The sequence below is a fragment of the Larus michahellis genome, chromosome 2, assembly GCF_964199755.1.
Source record: "Larus michahellis chromosome 2, bLarMic1.1, whole genome shotgun sequence".
In the NCBI taxonomy this organism is placed as follows: domain Eukaryota; kingdom Metazoa; phylum Chordata; class Aves; order Charadriiformes; family Laridae; genus Larus; species Larus michahellis.
This window is the reverse complement of record NC_133897.1, coordinates 72,939,463-72,957,840: the sequence shown is the minus strand read 5'-3', so window position 1 is coordinate 72,957,840 and position 18,378 is coordinate 72,939,463. Positions and strand designations below refer to the sequence as shown.

General features: G+C 49.3%; 1 protein-coding gene across 13 annotated transcripts in view; it reads left to right on the top strand.

Moving 5' to 3' along the window:
* The window catches only part of ATXN1 (ataxin 1), a 371,277-nt gene extending 353,735 nt beyond the window's left edge, over nucleotides 1–17,542 (top strand). For all 13 annotated transcript variants that reach the window (XM_074575863.1, XM_074575870.1, XM_074575875.1 and 10 more), the window contains 2 exons: nucleotides 5,913–7,953; nucleotides 15,335–17,542. In XM_074575863.1, coding sequence (XP_074431964.1) covers nucleotides 6,073–7,953; nucleotides 15,335–15,865 — 2,412 coding nt within the window. In that variant the 5' untranslated portion in view covers nucleotides 5,913–6,072 and the 3' untranslated portion in view covers nucleotides 15,866–17,542. The remainder of the gene's footprint in view (nucleotides 1–5,912; nucleotides 7,954–15,334) is intronic.
* Nucleotides 17,543–18,378: the final 836 nt, after the last annotated feature.

Here is an 18,378-nt window from a genome sequence, read left to right as displayed (position 1 = left end):
TATGACTTGCCCTTCATATTGCATAGAGGCCGCCTGATCCCCCTGAGAAGGACCTGGGGGTCCTGGTAGACAGCAAATTATCCATGAGCCAGCAGTGTGCCCTTGTCGCCAAGAAGGCCAATGGCATCCTGGGCTGCATAGGGAAGACTGTGGCCAGTAGGTCGAGGGAGGTCATTCTCCGCCTCTACTCTGCACTGGTGAGGCCACAACTGGAGTACTGTGTCCAGTTTTGGGCTCCCCAGTTCAAGAGGGACAGGGAACTACTGGAGCGAGTCCAGCGTAGGGCAACCAAGATGATTATGGGACTGGAGCACCTCCCTTATGAGGAAAGGCTGAAAGAGCTGGGACTCTTTAGCCTGGAGAAGAGAAGGTTGAGGGGGGACCTGATTAATGTTTACAAGTATCTAAAGGGTGGGTTTAAGGAGGACGGAGCCAGGCTCTTTTCAATGGTTCCCAGTGACAGGACAAGGGGCAATGGGCACAAGCTAGAACATAGGAAGTTCCGTTCAAATACACGGAAAAACTTCTTTACAGTGAGGGTGACAGAGCACTGGAAGAGGCTGCCCAGGGAGGTTGTGGAGTCCCCTTCTCTGGAGATTTTCAAGACCCGCCTGGATGCAGCCCTGAGGGATGTGCTTTAGGCAATCCTGCTCTAGCAGGGGAGTTGGACTAGATGATCTCTAGAGGTCCCTTCCAACTCTGAAGATTCCGTGATTCCGTGATTCCGTGATCCGACTGGGGAGAGGAGGGATGTGCAGAATAGGTGCTCGCACTGCAGAAACCTGTAGCAGTTTGCTGTGGCAGACTCCCAGAAGCATAATAAGAGCTAACACTGCAGTGGACAATCTGTCTCGCGGATGTGGCGTTGATCAGGAATCCTTTAGTTTTGGGAGGAGAATTTCAAATTTTATTAGAGGTTTTCATGTTTCTTATTAATGGATCTCTGCAGTGGGCCCTCCTGGGAAATCTGCCAGAGTACTGTGAAATTGGTTGGATTGGACAATAAACTCCTATAGCTATTGTTGGCGTGCGCCGAGCTGCACATGGCAAGGCTAATTAAATCTGTAGCAGTTACAACTATGAATATGTAGCTGGCAGCAGGCAGGGTGTAGAGCCGGGGGGGAAAGCTGGCATATAGATCTGAGAGCCAGAATGCAGCTGCGGAGCCCTCTGCAATGTGTCTGTCTTTTAATCTCTCTGAATCTGATCCTGCAAGATGCCAGCCTCCTCAGAGGGGAGGGGAGGGGAGGGGTGGGATGAAGTGCCCTCCCTTCCCACTGATTTCCAGTGCTGCTGAAATTAGTCGCTCATCCTATCGTGATGGGATGGGCGGGCGATTTGAGGCGGGAGCACCGGACTGCACGGCAGCTTCTGCCCAGTAACACCCCAGACATAAAGAGCTGTTTGTTGGGCTCGATGGAAAGGTTTATTTTTTCGGTGTACTCTCTGAATATTGCGTTGATGTCTACTTGCCAGGCAGGGCAACAGTGTCTTGACGGAGGGAAGACCCAGTTTTTTTATTGCGTGGATAAATGTGAGCATTTACTGGTCATATGTGGATATAAAAGTTTAAAAGTCCTAACAATCTGTGTGTTACTAGGGTTTGGGATCAAAGGAGCCTTTTGACAATACGTGACTGACTTGAATTGAATATCCCTGAAGTTGGAAGCTGATGGCTGCCCCCCTTGGGTTATTACTCCACACAATAAGGGAAACGAGTGTGTGGTCCCAGCCCTTCCTCCTGGTGGCAAACATCGGTGCGAGTTTGTTAGCATCTGCAGAAAGGTCAGGGACCAGAGAGGATGAGTGACCAGATTTTTGAAGGTGTTTTAGACACCTAGAAATGACGTTGGCTATATGGGACTGCAGAAAGTGCCTGCTTTCTGAAGGCAGTGAAAGGCCCAGCACTTGCATAGCCAGGTACTGCGGTGGCTTGTGAGTCTGGCCCCAACTTCTCCACACCACGAGACTGAGTCCTGGGTGGTGGGAGGCAGCATACGATTACGGTGTGGACGGAGGCTTGCCTTGCTGTTTTTACCTTTGCTGCGGTGAACTCTGGATAGATAAAGGAAGTCAGCCCCTCTAGCTATAACCCAGTATCCTCTCATGAGTTTTAAATTTGTTAGACGAAATAAATAGAAAAATACTGTTTTGGGAGACATAGTGAGGTTTAAAGTGCCTTGCAGAGAGACGCTGGCTTTTTGCATGAAAAATGCACATCCTGAGCTCCAGTGAGCAACCCCTTTGGGACCAGAGCAAGCCCAGATGGTGACTCCTCCAAGTGATTATTTTTCTGCCTTAAGCCTTTCCAGGAATTTGAGTGTGGGCAGGCTGCCAGCGGACACTGGCTGTCCAGACATTTTAGCAATGTTCCATGTGTACTCGCTGCCAGAGATACCAAAGTCCAGCTGCTGTCCCTGATCTCTTTGTCCCCTTTACCTTCCCAGCCATAATTACGCAGGCGTGCATGCACGCACGCACGCACGCACTCGTGTTACACACACAAGTACAAAGTGGGAGCAAAAAATCACCTGGTGTTTGCTGCTCGTTTGCGGCGTATCTCCCAAATCGTGATTGGCAGCTCTGAAGTTAAAGAGAAAGGAAGTCTCGAGAGTCAGAAAAATGACTTGAATCCAAAAAAAAAAAAAAGGGTACAAATACAAACCGTGCAGCACACTGCAGAAGGCAGGCGTTCATCTTTCTAGGACAGCCAGCAAAGAACAGTTTAACCAGGTCTTGTACCTCTTGCCTTTGAGATGCTGTTTGGATTGTCTCCCTTTCATTGCTTCCCGAGCAAAATCAGTCCTGTCTTATCTTTGCTGTTGCTGGAACTTGAATTATGCTGAAAACTTACCATTTTACTTTCAAGTCTTGAAGTAGAAGTAGGCTGTTTTATGCTGCACATTTACATTTCTGCAAATCCAGGCCCATGTCTGTTAAGAGTTCAAAGTCTCACCGTGAAGTACTTGAGCTTGGAAAAGTGGGGCAGTCTTCACCGCTCTACGGCTGTCTCATCCCTTGTCTATGCTAAGCTTGTTCACTCCTCCTGTGCTCACCAGGAGATTTTGGGCAGCCCTTTTGTTACCAGGGATGATGAAGTCAGCCATATGAAAGATTTACACACAAAAAAAAACCCCAAACCCTGAAAGATTTACTATTTGGTATTTTTGAAGGACGTTAGCTTTAACTTTGGAGGTTACCCGAAACTCAGTGATTCAATGCTATTTAGCAGAACAAAACCTTTGCCTCAGCTTCTGCAGAGTGAAACTTCGCCAGGTTTCATACAGCTTCATAGTAGTACTTTTGATGTGGAGAAACTGAACCCAGACACCTTGGGCTTTTGGAACAACTAGTTTGGGGGGAGCATGGTTTGTCCGCCACAGCAAAAGAGACTGGTCCTATTCGGTCCCATGTACAAGCTCCCTGCTCTGTTGCAGACAGGGGGGCCAGCCCTTTGCTCCCAGCTTTTCCCCATGGGAGTGTATCTGAATTCTGGGTTTGCAGCTCATGTCTGTCTCCACGAGAGATCGAAGGAGGGTCCCAGCCCAGCGTGAGCTCCCCATGGCAAAGGGAGCGGGACGAGCACCCTGCGCTGGGAGCGTCCCCCCCCCGGCGTCCCCGGGTAGCTGCCTCGGCCAGGAGCTGCGGATTTACCTGCCAAAGCCGACTGCCCAGGGCAGAAGGCTACAGTGAGCTAAAGTTAACCAAGGATGACTGCGCAAATGTGAGCTCGGCGATTTTATTTTTAGTCGAACTTAAAAATAAAAATCTGTAAGTCATGTGTAATATAATAATTTTAGCTGTTGCCAAGACACGCTGAGCAACTGTTAGGAGGAGAGGGAAGACCCGCGCTGATACAGCGGGGACCCTGTCTCCTGGCTGCCCTCGTCCGGCCGCAGCGCCGAGGTGGCGGTGCCGGCGGGGCAGGTCGGGGTGTCAGTGCCGAGCCACTACTCGGTGGGTGCCACTGCCCCCGAGCCACCGTGCTTGAGGCATCTCTGGCTCTTTTGAAGCTGCTCTGAGTGCTTTCATCCTTCCTCTCACCTCAAAGCCAGGGAATCTTCCCTGAAACAGTGCTTTACCCACCCCCCGTCCCCCAGTTCTGTGGCTATTGGTGTTTCATTACTGTTTATCAATAATTAAACAGCAGAATAATTAACTTAAGACTGATTGTATTAAACCATTAGAAGGTTTGGACTTTTCCTGCAGGCTTACGGCAGCTTGGAGGATCATAAACGTAAAGAGTGCTCTTAAAGATAGGTTTAATCTTAGTCTAGTATGTCTTCAAAGTAGTGCATACACATATAAACATCAGGCTTATTGTTCATTAGACGCGAGGCAGCAGGGAAAGAAATCCCCCAAAGGAATATTACTTGCCATAAGTATCATTACTGCTGCTCAGCATTCACTTTAAAGTGGGCTATATCCTATTTCCATCTTCTTTCAGATCCGCTCTTAATTCTTTCTCTCTCCATTTTTCTTTCATACAATGCATGTTTTTCTTGTTAGGATGCCGGTTGTGTGAGGTGCATGGTTTCTCGGCACCCATTCTTGCATATCTTTCAAAACAGCCAGAAACGCGGATGACGGGCAGTGGCTGGACAGAGGCTGGGGAAGAGTTTCACTCTCCACAAAGTTTGTTATGGGACAAGGCAAGGCAGGGGGAGACTGTCAGCTCCTTTTGCTTTTTTCCAAAGCATGGTGTGATTTAGTTACGGTATTGTCCTTAGCAGATAATGAAAGAGTTAGGAAGACTTTGTTGACTTTGTTACCTTTGGGTGGCTGAAGTCACCAAAGTAAATGATGCAGAGCAAAGAAAGCAACTGGTTTTCTGCAGTAGCAAAATTAGCCCAATATATATAAAATCGTGAGTTTTTACAGTGGTGGAGGCTCCTGGTTTGGATCAGGAAACCCAAATGTTCTTTTCTAAGCAGTCTTAGTGAGGCATCCCCAGGGCTGAGTTTGCTCAGGCTTTGTACGTGTGGCTGTGGCCACGGGTGCAGTACCCACAGCCCCTGTGGTCTGGCAGTCGCTAAGAAACAAGGCGATTGAATCCCGATGGAGATGGTGCTGGTGCCTGGCTCCAGCCAACCTGGTGGGGGGGGATCTCCCAGCGCAGAGCTCTGCCTGGGCACCTGGGCGTGAGGTGTCAGTAGCAGAGGGAGTTCAAAGCACTGGGGGTGGTGGGGGGGAAAACCCACACATGAAAAACCTGGCTCGGGGCCATCTCTGGCTCTGGGCGGCTGCTGTAAACAGATCGCACGGCTGAGGTTCGTTGCCAGACTGGTAGATGAAGGGCACGTGTGCCCATAAGGAGCTGGGGGGGGGGGGGGCAGCTGCTGCCTCTGCAGCCCTGCCCAGGGGGATGTGAAGTCACCCTGTGGGTGACTCTGGAGTTCAAGGGTTGAGGAGTGACCCACTACCTTCCCTCTGCACCACTAATAGCTACTTGTTGCTAACGTAAATATTTTGTGCATGCATGTTCCTCGGGCTCCCTGCCTCGCTCTCATGCTTTTTAGGACACGGCAGGGTGAAAGCAACATCATCATTGCAGGGGAAGGAGAGGCTGGAAGAGCAAACCAGGCACCTTAGAGACATGGAGGGTTTTCCCAGAAGGAGGAGAAAGTGAGCCTTGGGAAATAAGTGACCACTGCTAAGTGTGGCGAGTTATGGCCAGGGAGTTTCTGATCTGCCTAAAGTTTTAATAATTTTCATGATTAGCAGACATTAATTAGCAACTGTGACCAGGATTTTCACTGTTGTTTTACAGCGCAGCAATGCCTGACAGGTTTTGTTTTGTCCAGAGGTTTTTCTTTTACTTGCTTGCTGTTTCGGGGTGTCTGCTCGTTTGTTCTCATTTCCTGGTGCTGATGGTGTGACTCTCCCCTCCCTTGCCCACCCTCTCATTGCAGAATCCAGAGGAGCCATCGGAGAATCGTGCTCACGGGGAGATGATTCCTCATGAAGTCACTGGATCCCTTGCAGAAATCAAATGTGACTTTCCGTTTATCAGACTGAAATCAGAGCCAGCCAGACAGTGAAGCAAGCACAGTGGAGGGGGGACGGCGAAAGATGAAATCCAACCAAGAGCGGAGCAATGAATGCCTGCCACCTAAGAAGCGAGAAATCCCTGCCACCAGCCTGCCTTCGGAGGTGAAGCCGGTCCTGCCAAACGAAAACCACCGTGCGGATAACCTAGCATGGCTCCCCAGCACACCCGGTGGCCAAGGTGGCCTGGGGACCCGGCACCGGCCTGGGGGGACATCATCGGTGGAGGCAGGCTTGCAGCAGGGTTTGCACAAGTCACTATCTGCAGGGCTGGACTATTCCCCACCGAGCGCACCCAGGTCCGTTCCAGCCTCCACCACTCTTCCCACGGTGTACTCGCCCGCCCTCTCCCAGTCAGGGACCCCTGTTTCCCCCGTGCAGTACACACACCTGCAGCACACCTTCCAGTTCGTCGGGCCCCAGTACAGCGGATCGTACACCGGCTTCATCCCCTCGCAGCTGATTTCCCCAACGGCCAATTCTGCGACCAGCGCCGTGGCAGCAGCCACGGCCGTTGCGACCACTCCATCCCAGCGCTCCCAGCTGGAGGCTTATTCCACTTTGCTGGCCAGCATGAGCGGCTTAAGCCAGCAGGGGCACAAAGTTGAGCCGCACCTGGTCAGGACACCTGGACTGATCGCCGCCGGGTCTCCTCCACCCACCCAGCAGAACCAGTACGTCCACATTTCCAGCTCTTCCCAGAGCACTGTCAGAAATCTCTCTCCTCCAACCATCCCGGTCCCCCTGCACCCCCATCAGACGGTGATCCCACACACCCTCACCCTCGGCCCTTCCTCCCAAGTGGTGGTGCAGTACACTGACTCGGGGGGCCACTTTGTCACCAGGGATCCCCCCAAGAAGCCCGAAAGCAGCCGGCTGCAGGCGATGCAGGCCAAGGAGGTATTGAATGGCGAGATAGAGAAGAGCCGGAGGTACGGCATTTCGCCTTCTGCCGACATGGGTCTAGTCAAAGCAGGCAATAAACCAGCTCCCCATCATTACGAGACCAGGCACGTGGTGGTCCACTCGAGCCCCGCTGAGTACGGCGTGCGGGATTCCTCAGGTGTCCGAGCCTCCGTCATGGTAGTCCCCAACAGCAGCACGCCCACGGCAGACATGGAGGTGCAGCAGGCCACCAACCGCGAGACCTCTCCCTCAGCCCTCAACGACAAGGGAAGCTTGCACTTGGGAAAGCCAACCCACCGGTCCTACGCCTTGTCCCCACAGCAGGCTCTGGGCCACGAGGGGGTGAAGGCAGTGGCCACGCTGTCCCCTCACACTGTCATTCAGACCACCCACAGCGCCTCTGAGCAACTCCCCGTCGGGCTGCCGGCAACAGCCTTCTATGCCGGGACCCAGCCACCGGTGATCGGCTACCTGAGCGGTCAGCAGCAAGCCATCGGGTACCCCGGCAGCCTGCCGCAGCACCTGGTGATCCCTGGCACCCAGTCCCTGCTGATACCGGTCGGCGGCGCGGACGTCGAGCCGTCAGGAGTAGCACCTGCGATCGTCACGTCGTCTCCCCAGTTTGCAGCAGTGCCTCACACGTTCGTCACCACCGCCGTCCCCAAAAACGAGAACTTCAGCGCGGAGCCCCTCACCACCCAGCCCGCCTACCAGGCCACCATGGTGCAGGCGCAGATCCACCTGCCCGTGGTGCAGTCCATCGCTTCCCCCGCCGCCGCGCCTCCCACGCTGCCCCCCTACTTCATGAAGGGGTCGATCATTCAGCTGGCCAACGGGGAGCTGAAGAAAGTAGAGGACTTGAAAACAGAAGACTTCATACAGAGCGCGGAAATTAGCAACGACCTGAAAATAGACTCCAGCACTGTGGAGAGGATTGAAGACAGCCATAGCCCAGGCATCGCCGTGATACAGTTTGCAGTTGGGGAGCATCGAGCACAGGTAATGGCAATGCATGGTGGGGTGCGGGGGGTGGACTGGGGTGCACACTGTGGCCCCCCAGGTGCAGCTTTCCTCAGCACGTCTCAGTCGCTTTGGGTCCGTGTGAGGTTGGTTCTTCATCATTCACATCCATCCGTGAGACCAACTCTGGTCCAAAACTCATACCCCTCACTGTGCCGGGGGAGCCATCAGGGTCACACTGATGATAAATGTAGTGTCTTGGATTTAAAATGTGTCTTTCTTATAGCTGGAGAACACACAGGAATAATTACACGATCTTTGTATTTTTTGCTTAAAATACAAAACAACGTAAGCAGTATGAGAGGATATATCTTGCATTTTGATAGGTGATTTTTACCTTCCACATCAGAAAGGTCAGGTTAGATGCAGCTCACATCCTACCCTTGAGAGATAGGCAGGGCACAAGGCAGTGAATTTCCACAGCTTGAAAACACGGAGCTGCCTGGGAATGGCTCCATCACATACATAAGTTACTGAAATGCACTACAGAGTTTTACGGAGGCTTTGGTTGCGGGTGGTTTAAACACTGCACGGCTCACATAAACTCTGTGTTCCAGGGAAATTTGGAAAGAAAAACCATCTAGGTGGCTGGGCAGGCTGTGCTTCTCACCTTTGTTTCTCGTTGGTTCGCAATGTAGGAAGAAACCCTGTAACTTTCCAAAGATATTTTTAGGTTGAGAAGGAGTATGTGCTGATCGTAAAGCATTATCCTGACGCTGTCCCTTTTCTGAGCGGTTTCGATTCTGCTGTGTTGAGGCTGGAGCAGTTCAGATATACTGTGTAGCATTTTTGGTTCCTAGAGGTACTAATTTTAAATATTCTTGTTGCAAATCCTTTTTTGTGTGGTTGGAGTGCTGCGAACTGCAGCATCTGCAACCCTGACGCTGCACCCTTGGTGCTGGAGAACCAGAACGAGAGAGAGGGAGAGAGGAGCTGGACACGGACACATGTAGTGAAGCGCCTCAGGCTGACAGTTTGGAGAAGAAAAACAAGCAGTGACAGTACCGAGGAGCAGATTACACGAAAAATTTCTTACAGTGGCAGCAGTCTGTGGCCCGTCCTTCCCCAATGGCACATACATGGTAAATTGCTCTATATGACATGTCCCCTTTGTCATGTCAAACTTGCAGATTCCCTGTGTGGTTTTGGTCATGTATGTGTGTGCGTCTGCACAGCTGATAGAAGTTGGGACTCTGGTGCTTTCGGTATGAAGACATGATTTTTTTCCCCACCGCTCCACTGTATTTTGGTGCATCTCAGGCTTTGCAACAAGAGGAACCGTCCTTGGATCAGGACCAGTTACTATAATTTGCCCCGGTGCCTATAATAATGAGATTTCAGAAGTCGCAGTCTCCCATCTGCAATTTTCATCTTGCTCTCGTTTCTCTCCCTGCAGCCAGGCCACCGGTCTCTGCACCAGCAGAAGAGGTACAAATTAGCAGGTAGCATTTGTGTCATGTCTCGTTCGCAGATCTGTCAACGCGGGCGATGTGTTGTGGCGCTGGGCGCCGGGACGAGCGCCTTTGCAGGGGGTGGAGTGCCATCCTCTGGCAGAAAGCGAGCCGAGCCTGAAGCTGTACAAATCCAGGGCCAGGCACACGGGTCTCACCCAGCAAAGTGTCACCTTACTGAGAAGCCTATCAGGAGCGGGCTGACATCATCGCAGCCGAAATACTCCCCAGCTGTGTTTCCCACCGGGGATGCTTCCAGAATGGAGGGCGAGTCACGTAGAGATATGATTAGAAACGGGGGTTTAATTTAGGTTTCCTGCAGATTCCAGCACTTGGGTCTCTTCCCAGATCAGCTGTGTCCCTGCATAGCAGGGATGGCTCTGCCGGTTTTCTCTTGCCTGGATTCAAAGAGAGAGAGAGAGAGGTCGTTTCTACATGCTCGAAGTCTCCGGTGACCTCACCCTCAGCTCGACGTGGCTGTATGAAAGCGTTTAGCTTTATTAGCAGGCATGCGGCAGTCATGACTCGTTAGAAAATTGCCTGCGTGAAGAGGGCTTAGTCTTCTCGTTGAAAGAACAGCATTTAGTCGTGCTTTTTTGAGCAGTGGCACTGTGGTGCTGCAGCACTTAAATATATCTTGACACCAGACCACAGTGAGGGATCTATCTGTGTGTGTAGTGTAGCTTCGCAAAGTATTTTATTACAATTACGTTTCAGTTGCTTACTTCTGGAAGGAGGGAGCTTTTCAAATGGTATTATCAAGGGAGGGTAAGTTGTAAAGAGTAAGTGCCATACAAAAATAGCGTTGTTATCATTAGCTTTGGCTCACTTACGTACTCCTCCCAGGGATCTCTGGGAAGTCATTATAATATTGATGAATTTGTATTTTCCGACTCTGTGCAAACGTTAGCTAGTTTTCTCACCAATTGAGGGACAGAGGTAGGAGATTATTTTTAGCTGAGCATATACAACTGTAATGTAAATAGGGAGGCACCATGCAGCTGCTGTTGTATCGTGTCACCGCAAGCCCGCAGCAGCCCCTCCCTAGCACAGCACTTACTCAGAAAGAGGTCATCCTCCCTCTCCCGTCTTCCAGTCACCTGGCAAATCCAATCCTCTTCTAGGTATGGAAACCTAGAGGAAAATTAACCCACTTAAAGCTACGTGCCTTTGCAGTGAAATAACTGGCCTTAGCCCTAGAGGGATGCTAGATTTCCATTTCGCAGCATTAGGAAGTCAAGTAAGTGACAACTGGACCAGAACCCAGGTCCAGCTGTTACTCCTCTGCATTCAGGTTACCTGAAAGACCTACGGATCTGCGTCTCTTTGCAATTCCACCTATTACTCTTATAATAACGCTTTCATCGTTATTACCTGTCCTTTCCTTTGCTGCCAGGAACAAGTGGAATCCAGTAATTCACCTCCATTGATGTTAAGGTCAAGACACACAGGAGATGCAAAATAAGTTCTGTGAAATGCTTGCTTTCATCCCTGCGTTTCAGTTCCTAATAATTCTTAAAGTATAGCTTAAAAAGAAAAGATGAACATAAAGTTCTTCATTTTCGTGTTTTTAAAAAACAGAATCATAGACACTAGAGATGGAAAAGGTCAATGGATCTGGTTAGTAGCCCAAACTAGTTTAGTTTAGTGTGTATTTTTTTAGACCATTGTCTAGTTCAGTTTTCCCCTTTTATCTCTGCACGCACACAAACCAGTTACTTTTTTTTTTAATGCGCTCTCCTTTTCATTATTTTTGGCACCATAGCAGACACAGAAAGAGAGATGTTGACTCAGTTCACTGCTGTAGATGGAGATCTCTCCCAGCCTTCCCCTCACGTGATCTCTGTGTCCCCTGGTCACGGGGGCAGTAAGTCCTTTTTCCTCTGAGCAATGGGGGCAGCTGTGGTCTGTCTTTGGATGCGTGTTGCTGAACTCTGGGGGTGCAGCAGATAAGGGCTCATGTGATAAACTCAGCAGCCAGCGGTCTGGTGGACAGAGGTGGCTTCTCTTGAGAAATGGTGGGATGACGTAGCTGTGCAGAGCAGTAACCCCTCACCTTCAAGCCATGGGTGAGTGATAATGGTGTACTGAAGCTGGGCTAGATGCAGCCCTGGGGGGATGCCCACCCAGACCACATGATGTACCAGGTAGTCATTGTGGCACAGGGTGCCGCCCTATAAATCTGAACACCTGAAGGCAGATGTTGCTCGGGGTGGTGGGAACATCAGGAGTCCCAAAGTCTCCGAGTAGGGGAGGTCGTGTGGCAGCGCGGCACTGTAGAGACTTCTCTCTGCGAGAGGGAGAGCTTCTATTCCATGAATCCGCCCAGCTGTTTTTTGGACCTGAGGAGTCTCTCGACACCCGCAGCAAGGCCTTCAGCAGAGAGCTCCACCGCTTAATTGCACATTGTTTCCAGAACCCCTTCCTTCTCTTTGTTTCCAACCTGCCCCTCCTAGTTTCATCACATTTTAATAATATTAGGGAGAAAAATGCTTAATTGGAAAATGTACGTTTGCATTTATTAAAATACAGTTCACAAAAGCCACTTTTATTTGGCACCTTTTGTTTTAGTGCTTGTTATGTTGGTTGCAGCAGCGAGCCCCAAGACTACAGTTGCTGTGCTTCTGAACGATGGGAAGGGTATTTCCTGGGCATCAGATCTTCCAGCACCTGTCATCCGTGTTTCAGCTCCAGCCAGGGTTTCCTGAGCAGTCTGAATTGCCCGTCTTACCTGCCGAGTTTGGCTGAGAAATAAAATTATAAAGGTTTACAGAAAATTGCAGATACTCAGAGGCTGCACTGAAGAGTTTTGGGTGTTCTCACTAGTCGGTCTTAAATTGAGAAATATAAATGTAAATTGCAGTGGAGCCTTGGTGTGCGTGAAGAGGACCAACATTTTGGTTTCTTGCTTTATCGTCTTAGTAGTTGGAAAACAAGTTCTAAATTTCTTTTTCTCCTACAATAATTATGGCAAGATATTGGGGGAGGGAGCTTTTAAAATTAATTTCTTGTGTTTTATTGAAGTGGTCGGAAGAAAGTTACGTGGGGGTGTTTTTACTGACCGTTCACACTTAAAAGGTCTTTGACTACTGTTGCTTGTGGAGAATGGTTACCTTAAATCCCAAGTTAGCTGAATGCAGAAGTGGCCAGCTAAAAGAGGGCTTGATAATCCCTGAGGAAAATAGTGGTACATGCACACTGTGACGGGATTGTGGAAATTCCGGCATTTCACCATCTTTATTATTCAGTGTTATTCATGATCACCACCACCAGTTCTGGGATTTGTTTCAGTGACTGACAGTTCAGGCAAGTTTTTTGGATGCCAGGTTAAAAAAAAAAAAAAGTATAACGTGATGGAAGCGTGTTCACATCAAGAGGAACTCCTGTGTCGGCGAGGATGGTGCACACAAGCATGTAGCGTTCCCACAGATCCAAATAGCTTTTGACAAGGATGGAAAGTATAAAAAGAAAGAAAAAAAATACAGCATGCAGGAAGGAGGAAGAAAGAGGAGAGACATATCACTATAAAGGAGAAAGCTGTGTCTGCCAGATGATCCATGCCTGGAGACAAGCCTATAGCTCTGTGTAGACAGCAGTTTCCATTTAAGTCCATGGGAGATACTGGATATTCACCACTTCTCCCGGTCAGACCCCTTACTGAGATGCGCATGTATGGAATAGGATCTCAAACTCTGGGCAAATTTTTCTGCAGATCTTGGTGCTGGAGTGTTTCTATCCAACGACATGGAGGGATGGGACTTTCGTCGTTACCTTGCCCCACCGACTCCGTAGGTCAGAGCATAAACCAGGCCTAGAGTGAGGTCCCTTTCCACTCTTGCCATGTGTGTAGTTGACTGTTGGCAGACAGTTCTGGTCAGAAAAGTTTTAATATGACAGAAATTGCTGTAGTGGGGGGTATCTTTTGCCTCTAAACTAGTCCTTTTGAAATTCCTTGTACGGTAACTGACTGTGTTGTGCAGGTGGAGTGGCAGGTTAATATATGCAGTGTTATTTGTTGGCCTAGTTGCAGAAGTACATAGCATATATTTATAGACTTTATAAGTTTTTTTTTCACTGCAGTTGACTGCTAGTGGATGTCGTGGGCTTAATCAGTCAGAGGTGCAGTCAACATCTGATGTGAATCTTCAGTTTCCTGGTTCTGGAGCCTCTCTGAGCTGTGAGGCGTCCCTGATTAAGTCTTCCTGCCCAAAAGGGTTGTGGAGCTGGTGGGGTGTGAGGGGAGCTTCCTTGGGCCCCGCTTGCAGGGAGGGTGGCCTCTGAAGGTAAGGAGTGCTAGCAGGGAAGCAGCAGGGCTGCTGGGTGCTGTACTGTTGTTGTGTCCAACCTCTTCTGTGAGGCAGGCCATGCAACTTCATCCTACGGTTCACGTTCAATATTATGGACAAACATGTTTGAGTGCAATGTGCATCTCAAACTGCTTCTATTCCTTAACGTTGAAATGTATTTTTAACGATACAAAGCCATGCTTGGTATGACAGCGTTACTCACTCCCAAAGGTGAGAGGTGATTTCTCAAGCCTACTGTGATGTTCCTTTCAAGTGAGTCCCTGTTCCCAGGGAGGGAAGGCTCTCCAGGCAGCTGGTATGCTCCGTGCCTGCTGAATGGCTCAGTAATGAGTTGAGCACATGTATTCAGGTCTTCTCCTGCCCTTGAGCCCCTACCAAACAGGGGTTACACCATCAGAGCAGGATCCTGCCCCCCATGCCTGAGAAGAGCTCCAGAGGACGTGGGGACCTTGGGAGCAGAGCAGTGGATGTCTGACTTGAGTGTAAGCCATCCTCTTGGAGTTGCACTTCTCATTGGTGTTACACGCACAGCAAGTTAAAAACACCTGCCGAATTTTTAAGGAGTATTACTCAGAATTTCCTGGGTTGTGAATTGCATGAGCCCGCATCAAGCGTTTGAGCCTGCAGATGCAGCACCGCCCAGTGAGCACTGGACTGCTGACACGCGCAGAGATAAGCGGGTGTTGAGGTGCTTCATCGTGTTGGGACCTCCAGGCCCAGCATTTGCAAGGTCAAGGAGCAGTGGGCACCTGCTGCTGCTCTGTTCTCCTGGCTGTGGCAGCTCTCTGAAAGATGGTTAGGTAGGATTCATAACCAGGTGTGTTTTTAAAGCAGGGAGAAGTCAGGGGAAAAGGGGACACAGTGCAGAAAAGGAGACACAGTGCAGGAACTGCAGGAGGAGGAGGACAGATGATCCTCTCCCTGTGGTGGGAGTACAGGAGGCAAACTGAACTGCAGAGTGGGAGAGCAGGTGTGAGAAGGGAAGAAACTGTACTGGTAATGGGATTGCTGGGGGAAGGCAGGTTCGCGCTCGCTGCTTTTACGGCTACAAATCCGTACGTACTCAGGGCCTTCCCCTGGGAAATCAGCGTGCCTTCAGCCATTTCACGCTGGTAAGTATACGCTTGTTTGCGCAGAGGTGAGGATGACATTCCTGTAGTCATTTAGGAAATTGTGTGTCAGAACTGAGAGCTTCCCTTGAGCCATTCTCTGGTCGGAAAGTGTCTTTAGATGTGGATGACAGGCTCTAGGTACCACAAGGGGATGGTGGGGATCGGAGTTTGCCAGTTTGCCAAATGCCTCTTACGCCTCTCTGAGCGGCTGGGTAAAGGTAAAGCTTGATTCCCGCTGAGGTCTTGTGCTGAGAAATGCTGAGCTCAGAGAAACCACTAACACCCGTGTGACAAGGACAGGCGTGAAGTCTGGTGGCTGATGTGGTGATTTTGCAGAAAGTGAACATCACGTTTGGAATTTCAGCTTCATCCCTCTCCCCCGCGGCAAGCGCCGCCTGCCGTGCACGTGCGTGAGGGCACACGGGTGATCTCACGCTCTCCCCTCTCTCTCCCTCTGTCTCTCTCTCTGTTGTCCCCTCTCTTTCTGCAGGTCAGCGTGGAAGTCTTGGTAGAATACCCTTTTTTTGTATTTGGACAAGGCTGGTCATCCTGCTGCCCCGAGAGAACCAGCCAGCTCTTTGATTTGCCATGCTCCAAACTCTCGGTGGGGGACGTCTGCATATCGCTCACACTCAAGAACCTGAAGAACGGCTCTATTAAAAAGGGCCAGCCCATGGACTCAGCTAGTATCTTGCTGAAGCATTCAAAGAATGACAGTCTAGCTGGAAGTAGACACAGGTATGCGGAGCAGGAAAACGGGATTAATCAGGGAAGCGCACAGATGTTAGCTGAGAACGGTGAACTGAAGTTTCCGGACAAAATAGGATTGCCTGCAGCACCTTTGCTCACCAAAACAGAACCCAGCAAGCCCCCAGCAACGAGGAAGAGGAGGTGGTCAGCCCCCGAAACACGAAAACTAGAGAAATCAGAAGAGGAGCCACCTTTGACTCTTCCCAAGCCTTCTTTTATTCCTCAGGAGGTTAAGATTTGCATTGAAGGTCGATCCAACGTAGGAAAGTAAAAGTTGTTTGGGGAAAGGAAATTAGGCTATCCCTTGTCATTTTTATCCAGATTACTGTACTGTAGACTAAATAACCCAGTATTTACATGTTATCATCTTATTTTAGGTTTATGTTATAACCTTGTTGTTATAGTTGCAGCTGGTATTATGCAGGAGACTGGTGCATATGTTTTTCCACAAGTGTTTGTCAGTGACTAGGTTTATCGAGAGCTACGGAAGGGGCAGTACCTGCTTCACACACCCTTAGTGGAAATGAATGTGTTGTCATGGCTCCTGTTTTCTAACACCTCGTGTAGGACAGGGTCCAGCTGTGATTTTTTTTTTTGTTTTCTTTTCGTCGTCGTGTTTTTTTGGTTTTGTTTTGTTGTTTTGGTTCCTCTTCTAGTTTTTTTGGGGGGGAGGTGAGGAGAAGGGAACTGTAGCAGAGGTGTGTGTCACACGTGGGGTGCGTGTGTGTGCGCGTGCGTGTGTGTGCGCGTGTGTGTGTGTGCACACCGGTCCCGAGGAGGGACTGCGGCTCGGCGGCGGGTTGGTGAAGAGGTTTCCTCACCCCAGGTAGATGCTGAGGACACAACCCATGGGTGATATTGAGAAGGATCAGACAGTCTCTGACGTTTTCAACAACAAGCCAACTCTTACTCAAGGCTCTACAGTATATATATATATATATATATATATATGTATGTATATATATATATATTTGTGTGTGTGTATATGTATATATATATTTTTTCCCCCCATGGGGTCTGACTGCACTGATTTTTATTCCTAAAGCAACTGCCACACCAACATTTCCTTTTCTGCTTGCTAGTGCAGTTCCATTGCCCGGAGCCAGCAGGTGGGGAGGCTGTACGGACTCTTGCACTGGTCGCCCTGCAAGGTTTTTCCTCCCTTCGTGGCGGTGGGGTGGGTGGGTGCGTGCGTGTGGCGTGGGTGTGCGTGGGTGTGCGTTGAGTGTGGAGGCCTCCAGCTCCGCAGATGCGCCTGGCTCGGGCTCACTCCTGTTTCTGTGCAGTGTTAGACAAATCGACCGGGTTACGCCATTGACATTTGCTTCCACAAGGTAAACGCATACTGCCCCTTTGAGATCACAGGCATCCATTGTTTGCAGTTATAGGTTGCAAATCTTTGTCTTTAACTCTAGTACTGTTTTTAGTTCATGATTATGGACAACTGGTGCCACTTTTTTCAAATTTCGGTGTGACACGGGAATCCGCTGTTGAAGATGAACCTAGAATGTCTTTAAGCACTTAAAATGCTGTTCACACTTTATTGCTGAGCATCCTGGTCTAACACTCAGTACGTACTGTATCTCACTTTAATCTGCTCGGAAAGCAACAACAACAAACAAACAAACAAACAAACAAATCTCTTCAACACTGTAACTACATGCAACTATGTAAAGTTTTCTCACAGGCAAGATGATGAAAGTTTTAATGTGGTTTCAAAGGGATGAATGTGAATTATTGAACTAGTATGTGACAGTCATTGTCCACAAAGGACTACTTAATAGGAGGCACTTTTTAAACTTTAATGCTTGAGAAAGAGTTAAAGGCATATGCGAGCTGACAGATAATAAAAAAAAAAATAAGAGAAAGGAAAAAGGAAAGAGGAAAAAAAAAATCATTGTCCAGTGTTTTTGAAAAAGATGGACTTTAAAGAATCTTGCAATTTGCACATCTTGAGTTTATCATTTGTGTGGTATTCCTGCAGTTTTTACCTAATAATGTTGTGGGTTGGGGGGGTCTGAAAGAGCATAAACAAATGTAGCAATTACTCACTAACCTGCCTACGCTCTAGGCCATTTCATAGGGTTACGTTCCTTTCGGAGTTCATTTTTGGTCTTTCTACCATATCTGCCACACAGAACCAGGTCCTACCGGGACAGCTCTGAGAATTTTTCTTCAGACTTGCTGAGAGAGTTTTCCACAAGAAACATTTCTGTACGTAAGCAAGGTGTTTTGTTTGTTTTGAAAACAAACCTATTGTTATTTTATTATTATTATTATTTGTTATTTTAATTGCATCGGGGTTTTTTTTCCATTGGAAAGGCGAGATTTCCAGAGTTTGGTACAAACCAAGTAGGATGGGGGGGGAAAGGGGAGGGAGAGGGGGATTCACGCCGTTTCGGTCTTTTTCTTTCCCCAGGTAGGGCCGGATCGTTTGAGGTGCTGTGCACCCAGCCTCCTGCGCCAGCCTCGGGGAGGTGGCAGTACCGAGGACGTGGGGGCTGAGCGCTAAAGCCTGTCGCTGCCGCCAGAGAGGTCCCGGCCGATTTCGGTGGGATGGCGCTCGGCCCCTACGTGAGCAAGCGTCCTGTGTTGCTGGTTTGGGTTTGGCGCGTTCGCATCCTTCAGGTAGTTTTGAAGAAGCTGTACTTGCGAGGGAGAAAAGGAAATAAAAATAAGTCCGCCGTTAGAAAGCGCGGTTAACCTAAAGCGAACGAATCTCTTTACAGTCTCGTTTTCCCTCTCCCATAAAATACAGTGCTTTTATTTAAGAGAAGAAATGTT